The 16,486-nt window shown below is 35.0% G+C and overlaps 2 protein-coding genes across 2 annotated transcripts; both read left to right on the plus strand.

Moving 5' to 3' along the window:
- The first annotated feature begins 1,232 nt into the window (after positions 1 to 1,232).
- On the plus strand, positions 1,233 to 6,157 carry LOC107878513 (ras-related protein RABB1c). The gene is made up of 6 exons (XM_016725532.2): positions 1,233 to 1,783; positions 3,522 to 3,661; positions 3,902 to 3,984; positions 4,499 to 4,703; positions 4,815 to 4,883; positions 5,879 to 6,157. Exons 1-6 carry the CDS (start codon positions 1,738 to 1,740, stop codon positions 5,969 to 5,971), a joined length of 636 nt encoding a protein of 211 aa, XP_016581018.1. The 5' UTR covers positions 1,233 to 1,737; the 3' UTR covers positions 5,972 to 6,157.
- A 2,443-nt stretch (positions 6,158 to 8,600) lies between these two features.
- Positions 8,601 to 14,054, plus strand: LOC107878514 (glucose-1-phosphate adenylyltransferase small subunit, chloroplastic/amyloplastic). Its single transcript, XM_016725533.2, has 9 exons — positions 8,601 to 9,146; positions 10,151 to 10,447; positions 10,735 to 11,004; positions 11,098 to 11,277; positions 11,708 to 11,811; positions 11,918 to 12,029; positions 13,134 to 13,232; positions 13,454 to 13,573; positions 13,730 to 14,054. Exons 1-9 carry the CDS (start codon positions 8,892 to 8,894, stop codon positions 13,844 to 13,846), a joined length of 1,554 nt encoding a protein of 517 aa, XP_016581019.1. The 5' UTR covers positions 8,601 to 8,891; the 3' UTR covers positions 13,847 to 14,054.
- Positions 14,055 to 16,486: the final 2,432 nt, after the last annotated feature.

Here is a 16,486-nt window from a genome sequence, read left to right on the forward strand (position 1 = left end):
AGGATCGAATGGCTACTGCAGAGATGGCCTATTACAAGGCAATGGGAATCGATCCCCCTAATTCCACAACTAATTAGGTGTACATTCACTAAATTAGAACGCTTGTAGAAAGAATATCAGACTTTTTTCCTTTGGTGTGCAAATATCTAATACTACTGGTTTAGAAATCCAAGTGTGGGTAGATAGAAACTTGTGTACTCTCCTTTGGTTTTTGTCATTAATATAGTATATTTTGTGTTCAAAAAAATAAAATAAAAATGTACCATGAATTGACTGTGTCATATAGATGATGTTCTGTTGTATACGATAAGCTGTAATTGGGCCTTCCATTCTTAGGCTTCATGTGAAGCCTGGAGTGGGCTAATTAACTTATGGGTGTAGAGCTAAGGCAGCTAATGGGCTAATGTAGCCGCCCATGTTGGGAAGTGACCAGGAGGAATTTGGCCCAACATCATCTTCCAAGTTTGTCACGCCTCAAATCCTAATGGGGTAGACCGGTCTCGGTACTTTAACTTGACCGATCGGATCAGCTTTACATGAACATGGAGCATAGCATAATGAATGAACACATATGGGTAAGTACAATCGAAGACCTGAATTTCCATAAGAAAGGCATTTATTTCATACACAAATTGTGGAGCATTTGCTTCAAAACATAAGTTCTAACAAAAAGCAGAGATGAATTCAAAAGGTAACTACATACATGGCATGACTGGCATAGGTTGTCTTTAAAGTCCCTAAAACATGATCGGAATAGTAGAAATGTTAGAACAAAGCCTTCGGTGAATCTCAAAGACATCTATATACGTAACATGAAGCCTGATAAGGCCATAAATGGTAGTGAAGCTCACCGACTACAACTGAAAGTCCGAGCGGATTGCCTATTAATGTGTCTTGTCATCCTGAATTTCTGTTCCCGCAGTGTCCACGACAAAAGGGACGTTAGTACGGTGAATTGGTGTTTGTATTAATAAAATAATTTAAATATAAATTTTAAATTCATATTTTTTGGGGTCCCTCAATGCCACTTGGCACATTTCTATTCGTGATTTAGTAAAAAAATATTATTCACGCGTCCCCTGCGAGTATATTGCGCACGGTGTGCCATGTAAGCAAAAAAGGCTTGATTGAATCAAAATTCGGGTGAATGAGGGATCTGATAGGTATAAACCTTAGTTGAGGGATCTAAGTAAATTTTTGAAATAAATTCAAGACGTATCGATGACTTAAGCCTAATTATTTACTTCAATCACAACCTTCATACTTAACATGAGTATACATAATCGTAGATACATAACACAAAGTATACATATACCAATAGATCTTATTCTTTTAAATAGAATTGAAATTTAACCGTGGCCGAAAAAGGAAAGATGGCAATTAATTTTCTCTATGGGTTGAACCCGAAATCCGAATAACCGATCCATTAAACAGCTTTTCGCAGAGTCGTGCCTTCTCCTCGAAGGCTTAGCTGGGGGAATCCTACGACACGCTAAAATCGGCAAATATATTCGTAACGCCTCTCTAAATTCTCCCCCTCTTTCTTCTTTCTCTCTCCCACAAAAAGGAAGAAGAAGAAGGATACAACAAAGTTAATTGAGTACAATTATTAGCAATTTGTATTATCATTTTTTTTTCATGTAAAAATATAAATATACATAAAAACTACATATTATTTTCTCCAGCTCAGAGGATATATAAACCATTACTCTTTCATCGAATTTTTACTTGTGAGCCATGTCTTACGCCTATCTATTCAAGTATATCATCATCGGCGATACCGGTAATTTACTTATTTTTTTGAGTTTTAATTGCTTGTTTCAATTGTGCTTTGCTTTAATGTTCTGAAGATTTGGAGGATTTTTGTTTAATCTTTGCTGTTTTTTGTTTAACAATTGATTTGGATCTGATTAATAGTTTCTCGGTGATTTTGAGTTGAATTTAATTTGGCGTTGTGTTAATTGTTATTATTATCTCGATCTGGATGATGATTTCAATATTTGGAAATTCGGTAATGCTGCTGTGCAAAATTTGTTGTGATGTTTCTCTTCTGATTTTTATTTTGTCGGGTTAATTATGGTATACGGGTCAACTTGCACATATCTCGACTAATTCCACTGGATATCTGTCACCAACTTTGTTCACAAAGACTAGGACAGATAGAAGGAATTTGAATGTAATGATTTTGTGTTGTATGAGGTTGCATTTCGTATATGATTGATGTTGATCATCAAATCGCGATGACCTTGAATGAATCATCTAAAACAAAAATGTTATCAGCTCAATCTATTTAGTTAGGCCATTTGAATATTTTTCATCATGATATCAAGCTAAATTAGATTTCCTGTTGCTGGTAGGAGGTGATAGATATCCTGTGGAATTAGTAGAGGTGCGTGCAAGCTGGCCTGAACACAACAATTAACCAAAAAAAAGGAACTTGTGGCTTTATTGTATCATACATTTAAATGGTTTTGAAAGGTCTTTGTGAAGTCGTTAGAATAAGGCTAGGAATGAGATTGATGGAATTCTCTAGTTAGATGACTTTTTTTTCAAATGCTTGACAAGTAGAATAGTTGGCATTATGTACAATCAATAGAGTGGAAGGAATTTGATTTTCTGAGAATTAGAAGATAGTATAGTTGTGCTTTCGCTTACGTATTCGTGTTGTCTGGCTTGTTCCTTTTTAGAGAAACTGTATGCGGCGTACACGTTCGTGTTGTCTGGTTTGTACCCTTTTTAGATTATCTGTATGTGGTTTACACGTTCGTGTTGTCTTACTCGTTCCTTTTTTTCCTTAGATAAACTGTACGTGGCTTACACGTTCGTGTTGTCTGACTTGTTCCTTTTTTAGATAAACTGTACATGGCTTATACGTTCATGTTGTGTGACTTGTTCCTTTTTTAGATAAGCTGTACATGGCTTATGGTAAAGATGATTATTCAAGAGTGCTTTCAGCATAGTAGTTTAATATAGCGCAGTGTGTTTACATATTTCCTTAGGAGCACTGGCAATCCATGTAGTGAGAATTTAACCTCTTGGTGGTGTGCATAATGGTGACCATACCAAATGATTCTTCATGATTGGTACCCAAGGGTATAGCCTAGTAATTCGATAAAATTTGGCAACCTTGAAGATAAGGGTTCAAGTCCCAACAGGGAAAAAACACGGGGTGATTTCTTCCTATTTGTCTAAGCCTTGGTGGATATAATTACATTGATATCTATGTTGGTGGGAGTAGTAGGTACCTAGTGGAATAATTGAGTTGCACTCGAGCTGGCTTGGCACCACCATTATCCGGAAAAAGAAAAGAAAGAATCTTCATGATTTGCCATGTTTTTGGTTGTGTGTGGACACGTACTCAGAACTCCTTGTTTCCATGTGCTGATACATGTGCACTTTTCCCCTACCATCTCTTGCACTTTTTATTAGATTCAGTTGGAATAAGTATCTGCTGTTAGATTATACATTATCGAAGCCTTGTTTTATACATCATTGATGAGGTTAATAATTTTGTTATGCAGGAGTTGGGAAATCATGTCTTCTTTTGCAATTCACGGACAAACGATTTCAACCGGTGCATGACTTGACCATTGGGGTTGAATTTGGTGCTAGAATGATCACAATAGACAACAAGCCCATAAAACTGCAGATATGGGACACAGTTAGTGACACATTTTTACCTTATTCCTCTATTGATTTAATAATCTTTAGTGCCTAAAAAATTCTAAGATTAGTCCACAGTTAGCTGGTTGTTGTGGATATTAGGAACTTTGGATCCCTGTCCAAATGTTTAAAATTCTGTTGCTGGTGGTAGAATCGTTCTTATGGTGTTCTCTTTATTCTCTCCTCATGCTAGTACAGATGACTAAAAACATGATCTAACGAGTGTTCTCCATTTCAGGCTGGTCAAGAATCGTTCAGATCTATAACGAGGTCATACTACCGAGGTGCTGCTGGGGCTCTACTTGTTTATGATATTACAAGGTAGTTTCTGCCGTGTCTTTGGCACTTTCATACCTGTAGGAAACTTGAGGTTACATGTCCCATGATGTAAATGAATGACTTCTTGATCTGTCCTTTTATCATTGATCAATTTTCCAGAAATTATCTTCTAAATTCTTGTTACCCAGGATGCTTTCAAAGTGCAGAGTTGACAGGACTGTGTATATATTATGTATTGATCCTTTTGTTAATTTTCTTACAGCACATTTTTGAGTGTTTTACCTAATGAACGCCAAACATTCGATTCTAGTCTTTTCACTGTATTACTTTTAGCCTTTCTAATGGTGTTCCAGTCATGATGGCTGACATGTCGTTGACTAAGAGAGCAGCAGAACAAGTGTGTAAAGTTAACTATTAAGCACTGGGTTATTTTGTTCTTATTATTTGTCTTCAACAGAAGAAATTAATATTAAACGTATATTTATCAAGAAAGTATGGAAGTCTAGTCTAGTTGATGTAGTGATTATTGTGTTTTCCCCATGCCAAAACATTTTAGGAGGGAAACATTTAACCACCTTGCTAGTTGGTTGGAAGATGCAAGACAGCATGCAAATGCAAACATGACCATAATGCTGATTGGAAACAAGTGTGATCTGGCTCATAGAAGGGCTGTAAGCACCGAAGAAGGCGAGCAATTTGCCAAGGAAAATGGGTTGATATTTATGGAGGCCTCTGCCAAAACAGCTCAGAATGTTGAAGAGGTGAGGGATTCTTTCTTCTGCTATTTTCCTTTAATATCCATCCATGGACATCTGTCTCTAACTAAACTTGTAATAATTTTTATATGATTTCTGGTTTCCGCTGCTTTTCAGGCTTTTATCAGAACAGCCTCAACAATCTATAAGAAAATACAGGATGGAGTGTTTGATGTATCGAATGAGGTATGTCATGCCCTGACCATTTATACACATAAGTCTATTCTGCTAGTGTGGTTATTTTCGTGGACTTCCATTAATATATAAATGGTGATTGTTTACGCAAGACAGGATTGTCATCTCATTAAGTAAAGAGTTAAATGAAGAAGTTGGTTTGCTTGGAAGAATTTGGAGAATCCTCTCCTTTGAAAAAATATGTGCGTTTGGATACCTTTGGTAAAATTCTGTGCAAAAATAATAAATTTGTGTAGCTTATTATAATTGCAGTAAAATTTTGAATTTTTTTTTTTCAACTGAAATTGCTTTTCTTTCGGAAATGCTAATACCACTTCTTGGGATATGATTTTTGAAAGAAAAGTCTTTTGGCCGGTACTTCTTGAAGGGAAAAAAACATTACTTTGAAAATTTTCTGCGAGATATAAAAAGCTGTCCACAGATAAAAGCCACCTAAGGATTTAATCTGGTCATCCGACCTAAGACCAACGTCCTGCACTAGAAAAAAGGCCTTGGAGAAAACATTATCAGGTTCATGTATCGGGCATATCTAGCATTGTGTTTGCACGTATTGCCATGATAGCCTCTGAGATGCCATTTTCATGCTGAGAAGTCTAGCAAACTGTAACATCCAACTCAGAGTAGCTTTTAGCAGCTTCTAATTGGATTAGTAGTTTCATTTTCTGAATTGAAAAATATCGACTCTTCAATTCATCTATGATTGATCTCTAAAGGCAACTATTATGTGGATAATTGATAGTAAATTTGGTTCGATATTGAGAGGTAGATTTCCTACAAGTCAAGGATATGGAACACGTTATCTTAGGACGGGAAGGCAAATTAATTTTAAGGAATTAAAAGACTTGATATTATTTCAACCATCCTAAAAAATATCAATCCATCAATCTGCCCTCTTGTCTTTAAGCTATATTATGGCAATCTGGGTACCCATGGTTGTCTATATTGTCTACATAATCTTGATGCTTTCCATTTTTTTTCTTTTGCAGTCTTATGGAATAAAAGTTGGATACGGAGGCATTCCGGGGCCTTCAGGTGGAAGAGATGGAGCTGCTTCTCAAGGAGGGGGTTGTTGTTCTTAAAAGTGGACATTTATTGCTCTATCTATTATCTTATCTATCATGTTCTTGTGGTTGTTTAAGCCTTGTTTATTTGTAGTTTTGGATACTTAATATCGAGTGTTCTCTTTAGTTTGCTTGTTCAATGTTGATGGATGTATGTGCAAAAATAAGTAAAGTGCGTACATAAAGACATGATTTTTATTTTTTTGTTTTTGCCTTCTGTGAGCCTGTGTGAAGGGGAAAAAGTTAATTCCTGCCCCCATGGTCTTCCTCTCCTTCCTTATTCACGTGCCCTTGCCTAATTTGCTCGCCGCAGTTGTGCCAGGTCAGTTGGCAGATAGACGTAAATGCCACGCCGCTCATCTCATGGAAGGAATATGAAGAGTTCTGAGGATGTTTATATTAAATTAATAGAACTTACCATGATTAAGTGTAGTAGTAAAGTAAAAATATTGATTTAATACGTAGCTTTTTAACTTTTTAAATTTGTTAGAATGTTTAATTTAGACATTTGAACTAAGTATATTCTAATTAAATATAACAATTCCTAAAGAAGTGTTTCTGTTGGACACTTTTGGTTAATTTTTGATTTTTTTTTTTTGTCTGTGCATCTATTAGTAGTTAAGTTAATCATATAAAATATATCATCTCCTTTGATTATACACTTCAATCTCAAGTAGAAAACACATGGGAGTTTTCTAGCTTATTGAGGCAAAAGCGTATAATTAAAAGAGCTAAAATATTTTATGTGTTAATTTAACTACCTAATATTTAAATTTTATAAGTGTCTAGATATCTTATTAGGAGTTGTGGTGTTGAATTGACATAAAAATTAGTTTGAGTGTCTTAAGTAATATTCTACCAAGTTTATTAGGAGTTTGAGGTTGAGGTGTTCGTATCATCCGTCCAATTGATTAAAACCATAAACAACCATGAGTAAACTTTTACTTAATTGCAACAGCCAAACAGATTTACCTATATTTACCTTAAACAATAATTAGCAAAGAGACAAGCTTAGTGAGCATAGTTACATTGAACGGTTCTCATAGTCCTTTGTACAGGATTGATGTTCAGTGAAGTCACTGGCAAGTAGGAAGCAAGATAAATTTGATCGTCCATTAAAACTTCTTGTCATACATGATTGATTGATCATAACCCCATTAAACATAGCAACATGGGCTTTAGCCATTATCAATATTTTATACTCTCCGTTTCATAATAAATGAATTGTTGAATTTTGGCACAAAGATTAAGGAAAAAACATTAAAGACATAAATTTAACATAACTTTTCATTTTTATTCCAAAAAAAAAGTTGACTTTGTAATAGCTTTTCAAAAGTTAATTGGTTGACAAATCATAAGGGTAAATTTGAAAAATAATTTAATGATTTACTTATTTTGAAACACTAATAAATATCCTAATAATTCATTTATTCTAAAACGGAGGAAGTAATTAATTTCTTGAAACTTGATACACCAACTCTCCTTGGGAGAGTGACAGCATATCATAAACAAGTACTCTAATCCTGACAATTTCGAATTATTCCAAATCACACTTGTCAATTCATTCCCCATGCCTTCAAGTAATATCGCAATGCGGGGTCTGACAAGGATAGAATATTTACAAATTTGACCTTTTATCTGAAAAGTAAGACCCAACTCAAGAAAAACAACAACATACTTGACAAGGATAGAATGTATGCAGTCCATATTATTGTCTCAGATGTGAGGTGGAGGGGCTGCTTTTGATACACTCTCGACTAGAGATCAAACAACGTAGAAAGACATAATATAAGAACAAGAAACAGACGATAGTAACAAAACTAACATACAGTAACAAAACAACTGGTAGTGGCAGAAATAAGATTATCACCAAACAATATTCTCAACAAACTATACGAAACCACATAATGAATTCAATAATAAAACACTAACCGTGAAACGCTATAATTATTAACACTCATTATACTAATCTTTTATCCTAATCCCTAATACATATATTTCATGTCTTCAAAACTGAAGAAAAAATTAATTCAAAACAGTCTCGGAAAAATATTAATAAAAGTATAAGAAACATCAACTCCTCAAGCCTTCAAGTACAAGTTATTTTTAACAAAAAATCCCAATTAAACAATTCATTAAATAATGAACGGTTCATACACATCCGTTTCTCTTTTTTCTGTCAAGCACATGTGATCATATCTAATTCTCCTACAAATAAGTGAAATGGTGTCCACTAGTATAGGGGTAATCTTTTTGAATAACCGTTTTCCAAAAAATAATGATTCTAAATTTCCCCTAGTCAGATTTTTTTTCTAGCTAAAGTACAAAAGACATATTTCAATCCCCAAAATATCCCCACAACACAAAATGTCCACCAATCATATCTGTCATCCACTAGTAAAATCAAACAAAACTAGACCTATAGGATTCTTTTGACGTGAGGCATCAGGAAAAAATCGTCCCCCAATAAAATAAAAGTATTATTTTATTTCATATTTGATTTGAGGTATTAATTAATATCTACATTATTTATAAGATATGATAAATTATTTCATATAAATAATAAAATGATTAATTATATCAAGATAATTTCTCCAACCAAACGGACGCCTATAAAGTTACCCTCAAGAGTCATTTAGTACAAAATATAAGGTATAATAATAATGAGATAGAATTTAAAATTATTTTATTTTATGTTTTAGTTTAAGATATAAGGACTAAGGTAGTGTCATAATTATTTATTTCATATATAATAATTTATTATTTTAATATAGCTAATTTTAAATAATTAATTTCGAATTAACTTATTCGAAAGAAAGAGCAGTTAATATCAGTAGTATAAAACCAAAATCCCACCGATAGTTTATTTTCAATCACTCTCACTACCACACACACTCCATAGCAAAGAGGAGGGTCGTTGAGCACAAGTCCATTAACAATGGCAGCTTCCATTGGAGCATTAAAATCTTCACCTTCGTCCACACACAACTGCATTAGAAATGAGTTCGCGTGTGCAGTACCTTCTAGAAACCTCTCGTTTTCGTCTTCTCATCTCTCCGGAGACAAGTTGATGATGCCTGTAGCCTCACAAGGACTCCGATTTTGCGAGAGAAGAACTCCAGTCATCGTTTCTCCTAAGGCTGTTTCTGATTCGCAAAATTCGCAGACATGTCTCGACCCTGATGCTAGCAGAGTAAGCAAAAAACTACTTATTTTGACTCAATTTTATCACTAACTTTGTGAATCTATAACTATATACGGTGTGAGTGTGTGAAAATGTAGAAAATTTTGGTGAGTTTTTGCTCTGATTGATAGCTAACTTGGAGGTGATTATCGGATTGTGGCGGTTTAGGAGAAGCGGATCCTCTTGTGAAAAAGGATGGAGTGGATTGCTTCAGTTTGAAGTATTTTGACTGTGTATAGTTCTAGATCCGAGATCCTCTCACCTCTTTCCCGCACATAATCACGTGCTTATTTTAAAAAATGTACTAATGACTACTTTTATTTGTTTAATATTATGCAAAATTCTTTGCTATCATTCTTCATAGATTCATTATGCACATGATAGTCATACATTGATTAAATTTTTTGACTTTAGAAAAAAACTGTTAGAACTAGTATTATATTCTGCAAAATGTAATCATTGGATGATTTATTCCCATCTGTCCTACCATCTCCTAGCCTTGGTATACAGAGTTACCCTGTATCTGTTGCTGGTGGGAGGTGAAATGTGGTCATGAAAAATAAATGTAGTCATCGGATCTGACTATCTTAGCATAAGCAAGGAATTGCAATCCCGAATAACGCTTTCAGGCACTGTTGGTAGCTAAGTTGCGCTGACTCTTCACTTTCGATGCCGCACCTGATTCTCCAAAAAAACACTAGCTTTGGCGAATCCGACACGCACACATTTTTGAAGAGTCCGAGCAACGTAGGTTAGTAGTGTCTGTCTCATCTTCTAATCCTTAAACCGTGCACTTTTTATTTGTAATTAGTAATTATGGGCAGATTGCCATTTCAATATGTCAACTTTGTTATAAAAAAGTATATTAATATAGTTATATTGTGATTTATGGATGATCAGTATTGACTTGTTGTTTCCCTGCCAATAACTTTGCAATGATTATGTGTCTGTTTTTCGATATGAAAGCATTAAGAAAAGCTTACGTTCTATATTGTTAATGCAATTTGGTGTAGAGTGTTTTGGGAATTATTCTTGGAGGTGGAGCTGGAACCAGACTTTATCCTCTAACTAAAAAAAGAGCAAAGCCAGCAGTTCCACTTGGAGCAAATTATCGTCTGATTGACATTCCCGTAAGCAATTGCTTGAACAGTAACATATCTAAGATCTATGTTCTCACGCAATTCAACTCCGCGTCTTTGAATCGCCACCTTTCACGGGCATATGCTAGCAACATGGGCGGATACAAAAATGAGGGCTTTGTGGAAGTTCTTGCTGCTCAACAAAGTCCGGAGAACCCTGATTGGTTCCAGGTAAGTCTTCATTCCTGTTGCACACTATTCACATAAAGCTACTGTTATTGTTATTAATTACCGGGAGAATGATCTCACTCATTACTGTGGAGGATACAATGTAGCACTTAAACTACCTATATCTTCCTGAGCTTCCGAAGAGCTTTTTAGAAATGCATTATTTGAGATGTAACTCGGGTATCATTCGTGCATGACACCTTGAATTAAACTTGTATTTGCAGTTTACTGTTACTTTGAGCTACTTTACTTTACAAACTGGCATAACAAATGATGATACTTGTTTGTAGGGCACTGCTGATGCTGTCAGGCAGTATCTGTGGTTGTTTGAGGAGCATAATGTTCTTGAATACCTTATACTTGCTGGAGATCATCTGTATCGAATGGATTATGAAAAGTTTATTCAAGCCCACAGAGAAACAGATGCTGATATTACCGTTGCTGCACTGCCAATGGACGAAAAGCGTGCCACTGCATTCGGTCTCATGAAGATTGACGAAGAAGGACGCATTATTGAATTTGCAGAGAAACCAAAAGGAGAGCAACTGCAAGCAATGAAAGTAAGACCATCATAGTCCTAATGCTTTTCAATTCAGAACTATTCACAAAAGAATTTATAAGCATGTGTTAACTCGTGTTTTAATGTATGTCAGGTGGATACTACCATTTTAGGTCTTGATGACAAGAGAGCTAAAGAAATGCCTTTCATAGCGAGTATGGGTATATATGTCATTAGCAAAGACGTGATGTTAAATCTACTTCGTGACAAGTTCCCTGGGGCCAATGATTTTGGTAGTGAAGTTATTCCTGGTGCAACTTCACTTGGGATGAGAGTATGTACTTTCTTCTGTAGAACTTACACTTAGCGTTTACTTTTATTTATCGCAAAAAAATAGAATATGTATTATATACTTTTTGCAGTGTTCAATGCATAAAAAGAATTGCATCTTCTGTCATTTAGCATATAAAACTATACTCTAGAGCAATTTAGTATTTGTGGCCCTTATTGTCTCAACTTCTTAAACGGTTTCCGACTATGGTTATGAAAATGAGCTCTCGTTACTCTTTTGCTTTCGTGTGTTGCCCCTCTCAAGTTTTTCTCTGTTTTCCTTCTCTTCTCTTTCTTGCTTCTCTTGTTCTGCTCATCATCAGTATGAATACTCAAAAAAGAATGATGCATCGTGCTCAATTTCTTTTAAGAAAATTGTGAGTTGTGACTTGGTTAGTGTTATTTCTAGAGGTCTTATGTATCTGTGTTTGCAGGTGCAAGCCTATTTATATGATGGGTACTGGGAAGATATTGGTACCATTGAAGCTTTCTACAATGCCAATTTGGGCATTACAAAAAAACCAGTGCCAGATTTTAGGTAATTCTGCTGATCTCTAAGAGATAATTCTCTGCAGTTTGCCTGCTTTGCTATCTCACTCACTTTGATTAAGCACTAATATGGCTATCTTCAATATTTACTGAAGCTTTTACGACCGATCAGCCCCAATCTACACCCAACCTCGATATCTGCCACCTTCAAAAATGCTGGATGCTGATGTCACAGATAGTGTTATTGGTGAAGGTTGTGTGATCAAGGTAACTAATTATTGTTTCAAGGCCTCGATATTTCTGAATTGCATTCTTAATAGCAAACATGTGAGGTGTATCTTGACGTGTTCTATGTTTTTCATGACCTCATTCATAATCCATGTTCTTTACAATTGAAGTCCTACTTGCATAGAATACAAAATAAAGTTGAGACTACTGCTTTCTTAAAAAAACAAAAGGAGATAAATTTAAGGATACTGAATTCTCGATTTCCCTCCTCTCGGAGATGTGCTTGCATTTTCTTCTTAGTTTAATTTGCTATCAGGTTGGAGAGGGAAAATTATTATAAATATTATAGATCTTGACTTAAAGATATTTTCCTTTACCCGGAGATTTTGAGATTTTGATACCAAGATGGCACTCCCTCTATTTTAGTGTAATTGTCTTAGTTTCGTGCAGTATGAAATATAGGAGTGAAAGTAAATAATGATATATTATAGAGAAAATTGGTCCAAAATATGACTTCTAAAGTTGACTCTTTGATAAAGTTGAGATCTCACAATATTAAAGTCATTGACTAATGGAGAAATGAAGGGGAGCCTTGGAGCAACGTCTCTTTGTAGCTATAAGTCACGGGTTCGAGCCATTAACTATTAATGCTTATGTAGATACCCCTGGGTTTGGCCCTTCTCTGGACCCCGCGTGAACGCAAGGTGCTTCGTGCACCGCCCTGCTCTTTTTCTAAATAATGGAGAATGAACAACATACTTATGACGGACCTAAAGGGCAAATTAAGACATCCTTTTTGGACGGAAGAAGGTAGTGTTAGAGTTTATACTACCTTGTCTCGGTGGAGAAAAAATTAGTCTTCTAGGAAGAAACATATAGATCATTCCAGAATATTGAATTTTAATGAAACAGATCCAGATTGATCGAAATGGATATTGAGATTCATATGACTGAACCAACTAGCTTATGATTGAGGTATAGTAGTAGTTTTTGTTTAGGACCCCGAGGAAGGGATTAGGATGAAGGTAATTACTGAGACATCTGTCACCAACTTTGTCCTTTTCATTTTTCATCAGACTGTGCTCCAGCTCTCAGAACTGGCATACCAGTACATAGTTATTAATCAATATTTCTGTGTTGCAGAACTGTAAGATTCACCATTCCGTGGTTGGGCTCAGATCATGCATATCAGAGGGAGCGATTATAGAAGACACACTTTTGATGGGGGCAGATTATTATGAGGTAATCCTTAGGTTATCACAAAAGATATCTAATATCATATACACGGGAACGTGAATTTAGCTTTCTTCACTTATTATATTTGCGGTGTATAACGTGGTCTACTGTGGAGCAAGTTGCCTTGGAGTCAAATTACAGAGGATAAACAAAATATTGGACTTGTGCTTTCGTTACTGCATTCGCTTAGTATTCCGCACTCACTTTCTGTCCCTTTATTGGTCCAGACTGATGCTGACAGGAAGTTACTGGCTTCAAAGGGCGGTGTCCCAATTGGTATTGGCAAGAACTCTCACGTTAAAAGAGCCATTATTGACAAGAATGCCCGTATAGGGGACAATGTGAAGGTTAAATTCCTTGAACTTTCACGCTTCTGACTTATTGTCATTTAAACAGTCAGTAGATGTGTAACGTTTTTTCTTGACATCACATGTTCAGATTCGTAGCATTGATTTAGTCATACAGTGGTCATGGGTTTCTAATGAGTAATTTTCTTTCATCAGATCATTAACAGAGACAATGTTCAAGAAGCGGCTAGGGAAACGGATGGATACTTCATCAAGAGTGGGATTGTCACTATCATCAAGGATGCTTTGATTCCAAGTGGTATCGTCATCTGAAGGAACACGTTGAAACTTGGTTGTCCTCCAAAATTTTGGCTAAACACATCCATGAGGTAGAAACGTGCCGAACTTTTATTTTCCTGTGCTGTAGAAATCTAGTGTACATCTTTTACTTTTATGATACTTCTCACTACCCCTACTAGAGAAGACTGGATGCTGTAAAAATTATTCCTCTAAAATAAAAATCGAAGATTACTTGCACAAATCTGCTTTGATCTCGCTTTTGCTTTAGTTTACTTGTGTTTTTCTTTCAGTGTTTATAGTGAAACAGAAATATTTGTTTTAGTAATCACCTGGTTCTCCTGACGGTTTGCTTCATAGTTTACCAATTTACTGTTAGAAGGGGCAGCTAGAGGCACTGATGCTCCTGCTATGCTCGGGGTCCCGGGAATGGCCGGACCATAAGGGTCTACTTTATGCAGTCGTACTGGCACTTCTACAAGAATCTGTTTCCCGGGCTTCTTTACCAGTTACTCCAAGGCTCCTATTCACCTTATTAATGTTACACAAACAAAACAATTTCTTCTTCTTTTTTTTTTTTTTTGCTTAATTTTTACTTGAGCTATTGAAATTTGAAGCAGCAAGTGCTAAACAATGCAAATTAGATACTACTTTTTAGGTATCGAAAAAGTCTAGGGACCACTTTTCCCAAACCCGACCCAACACAAATTTAGAGTAGTCAGGTCCAATGTGGTTATAACTGACACAAGGCGGGAAACCCATAACTTTCATGACCAAGTAATATAATACTGAATCATGCATGCATTACAATACTTTTATCAAGAAATATTACAGAATTCGACTTTGAAAACAATATATAAGACATAAAATTCTCTACTTCCTCATATATTTTACCCTCTCCAGACCCCATTAGGTGGGAATACACTTGATTTGTTGTTGTTTTATATAAAACATAAAATAAGACGAAGAACATCTGAAAACCCCAAAAACATCTATCAAATTCAAGTTTCTACATGTTTAAAGAGAACATTGCTTGCTAAATAAAAGATGAAAACAGAAAATAACATTCACTTTTTAACCGGAAACATGATCAACGATAAACATACGCCTCAAAAGGAAATAAACCATCAAAAGCCGGATTGTAAACGAGCGTTCTGTTCTTGCTCCTGTTGTCCTTCTTGCTTGCACCAACAACTGCATTATCCGATGCTGCACGAATATTCAATGTTTTAGCAGTTTCTGCATCTGTTGAATCCACGTTTTTCTTCTTCTCCTTGTTCTTTTCCATCGTCTCAAAGTGAAACAAGCCATCAAAAGTTGGAGTCATAGTGAGTGCTATGTTCTTGCTATTATCTGTTGAATCTGTCTTGTTCTTGTTCTCGTTCTTGTTCCTCTTAATAGCTGGGACAGGGAATGGCAGTTTCTCACCAAAGTTATCAGCACAAATAACCCAATTTTGAAAGAGAGACATTGTTTACAAATATTTTTGTTTAGAAGAGTAATTTAGAATGCAAAGAGAATTCTTGAGTATGGAAAAATATTTGTTGTTTAAGGTATATATAGAGAGAAGAAAAGGGAAGTGAAAACTAAAATTTTAACCAAATCCTACAGGGAATAGGAGTTGATTAAGGAAACCCAAAATTTGGTTGGAGTTGGGAAAACGAGTTTCTTAATTTTACTCCTGCGTGGAATAGGATTTGGTTTCTCTATAGTTACTTAGCCTGAAGGGTTATTTGCCTATTGGCATTTTACTCTTCGTTTCAAATAGTTTCCATATTTTGCTTTAGAGTGTTAATTTAATTATTTTTAAAAGCTAAATTAAATTAGATAGAATTAATTGAATGTTTTAAAATTAAAATTTTGATATTCTAAAATTAGGCGAAAAATACTATCATAAGTTGCAATTTTTCTGATATTAGTATGATTAAAAAAATACGTTTTAAGATATTGGTCAAAGTTGATATAAAATTCTCTCAAAAAGGAAATAATGACAAGTGAAAAAGTAACGGCCGGAGTACATAAACATGCCCTTAACTTGACCTCATGTGTTTTATGTGGCATCCTACATGGTAGTAGTAATTTACGTGAAATGTCACGTAGGACACATGCATCTACTTATTTAATTTTGTACAAGTTTATGTGTCTACTTATACACATCAAAATTAAAGTACATAAGTTCTAATTGAGGCTAAGTTAAAACAGCACGTTTATCTGCTATTCCTTTTTTTTAATTACCAAGTATAGTTAGGTCCTGGTGAGTCATACACTTTGTACATAAAAAAGAATTTACTCAAAATGCTTATGTATTCATGCACCAGAGTTCAATTGTAAAGTTGCTTTGTTCTTCTGACAAGTAAAGTTGCTTTTTTTTGTTTATCAACAACTTTTCTAGTTTTGGCATAAACTACCTTGTACTGTACTTGGGGGCCTTCAACTTTACTCATAAAATCAGAATGTCCTAAACAATCACTTTAACTAAATACATATCTACACGTTCCTTTAATAAAAAGTAGTTGTTTCGCTTATGCTATTACAAATTTTTAGATACACATAATTTTAAAAAAAAATTCATTGATCGAATAGATTAGCAATAATTGTATATCTATTCGAATATATCCTTCCACATGTATAAACTATCTCTTCACATCAAGCAAGCCTATTTTTTGAAATTATAAA

This window comes from Capsicum annuum, chromosome 7, assembly GCF_002878395.1.
Source record: "Capsicum annuum cultivar UCD-10X-F1 chromosome 7, UCD10Xv1.1, whole genome shotgun sequence".
Classification (NCBI taxonomy): domain Eukaryota; kingdom Viridiplantae; phylum Streptophyta; class Magnoliopsida; order Solanales; family Solanaceae; genus Capsicum; species Capsicum annuum.

Bases quoted from the DNA above. Each gene is read 5' to 3' on its own strand.
- LOC107878513 (XM_016725532.2), top strand. From the start codon at position 1,738: ATGTCTTACGCCTATCTATTCAAGTATATCATCATCGGCGATACCG. The intron at 3,985-4,498 runs GTAGTTTCTGCC...AAAACATTTTAG, and splicing joins CTTGTTTATGATATTACAAG to GAGGGAAACATTTAACCACC. The intron at 4,884-5,878 runs GTATGTCATGCC...TTTCTTTTGCAG, and splicing joins TGTTTGATGTATCGAATGAG to TCTTATGGAATAAAAGTTGG.
- LOC107878514 (XM_016725533.2), top strand. From the start codon at position 8,892: ATGGCAGCTTCCATTGGAGCATTAAAATCTTCACCTTCGTCCACACAC. The intron at 10,448-10,734 runs GTAAGTCTTCAT...ACTTGTTTGTAG, and splicing joins AGAACCCTGATTGGTTCCAG to GGCACTGCTGATGCTGTCAG. The intron at 13,574-13,729 runs GTTAAATTCCTT...TTCTTTCATCAG, and splicing joins GTATAGGGGACAATGTGAAG to ATCATTAACAGAGACAATGT.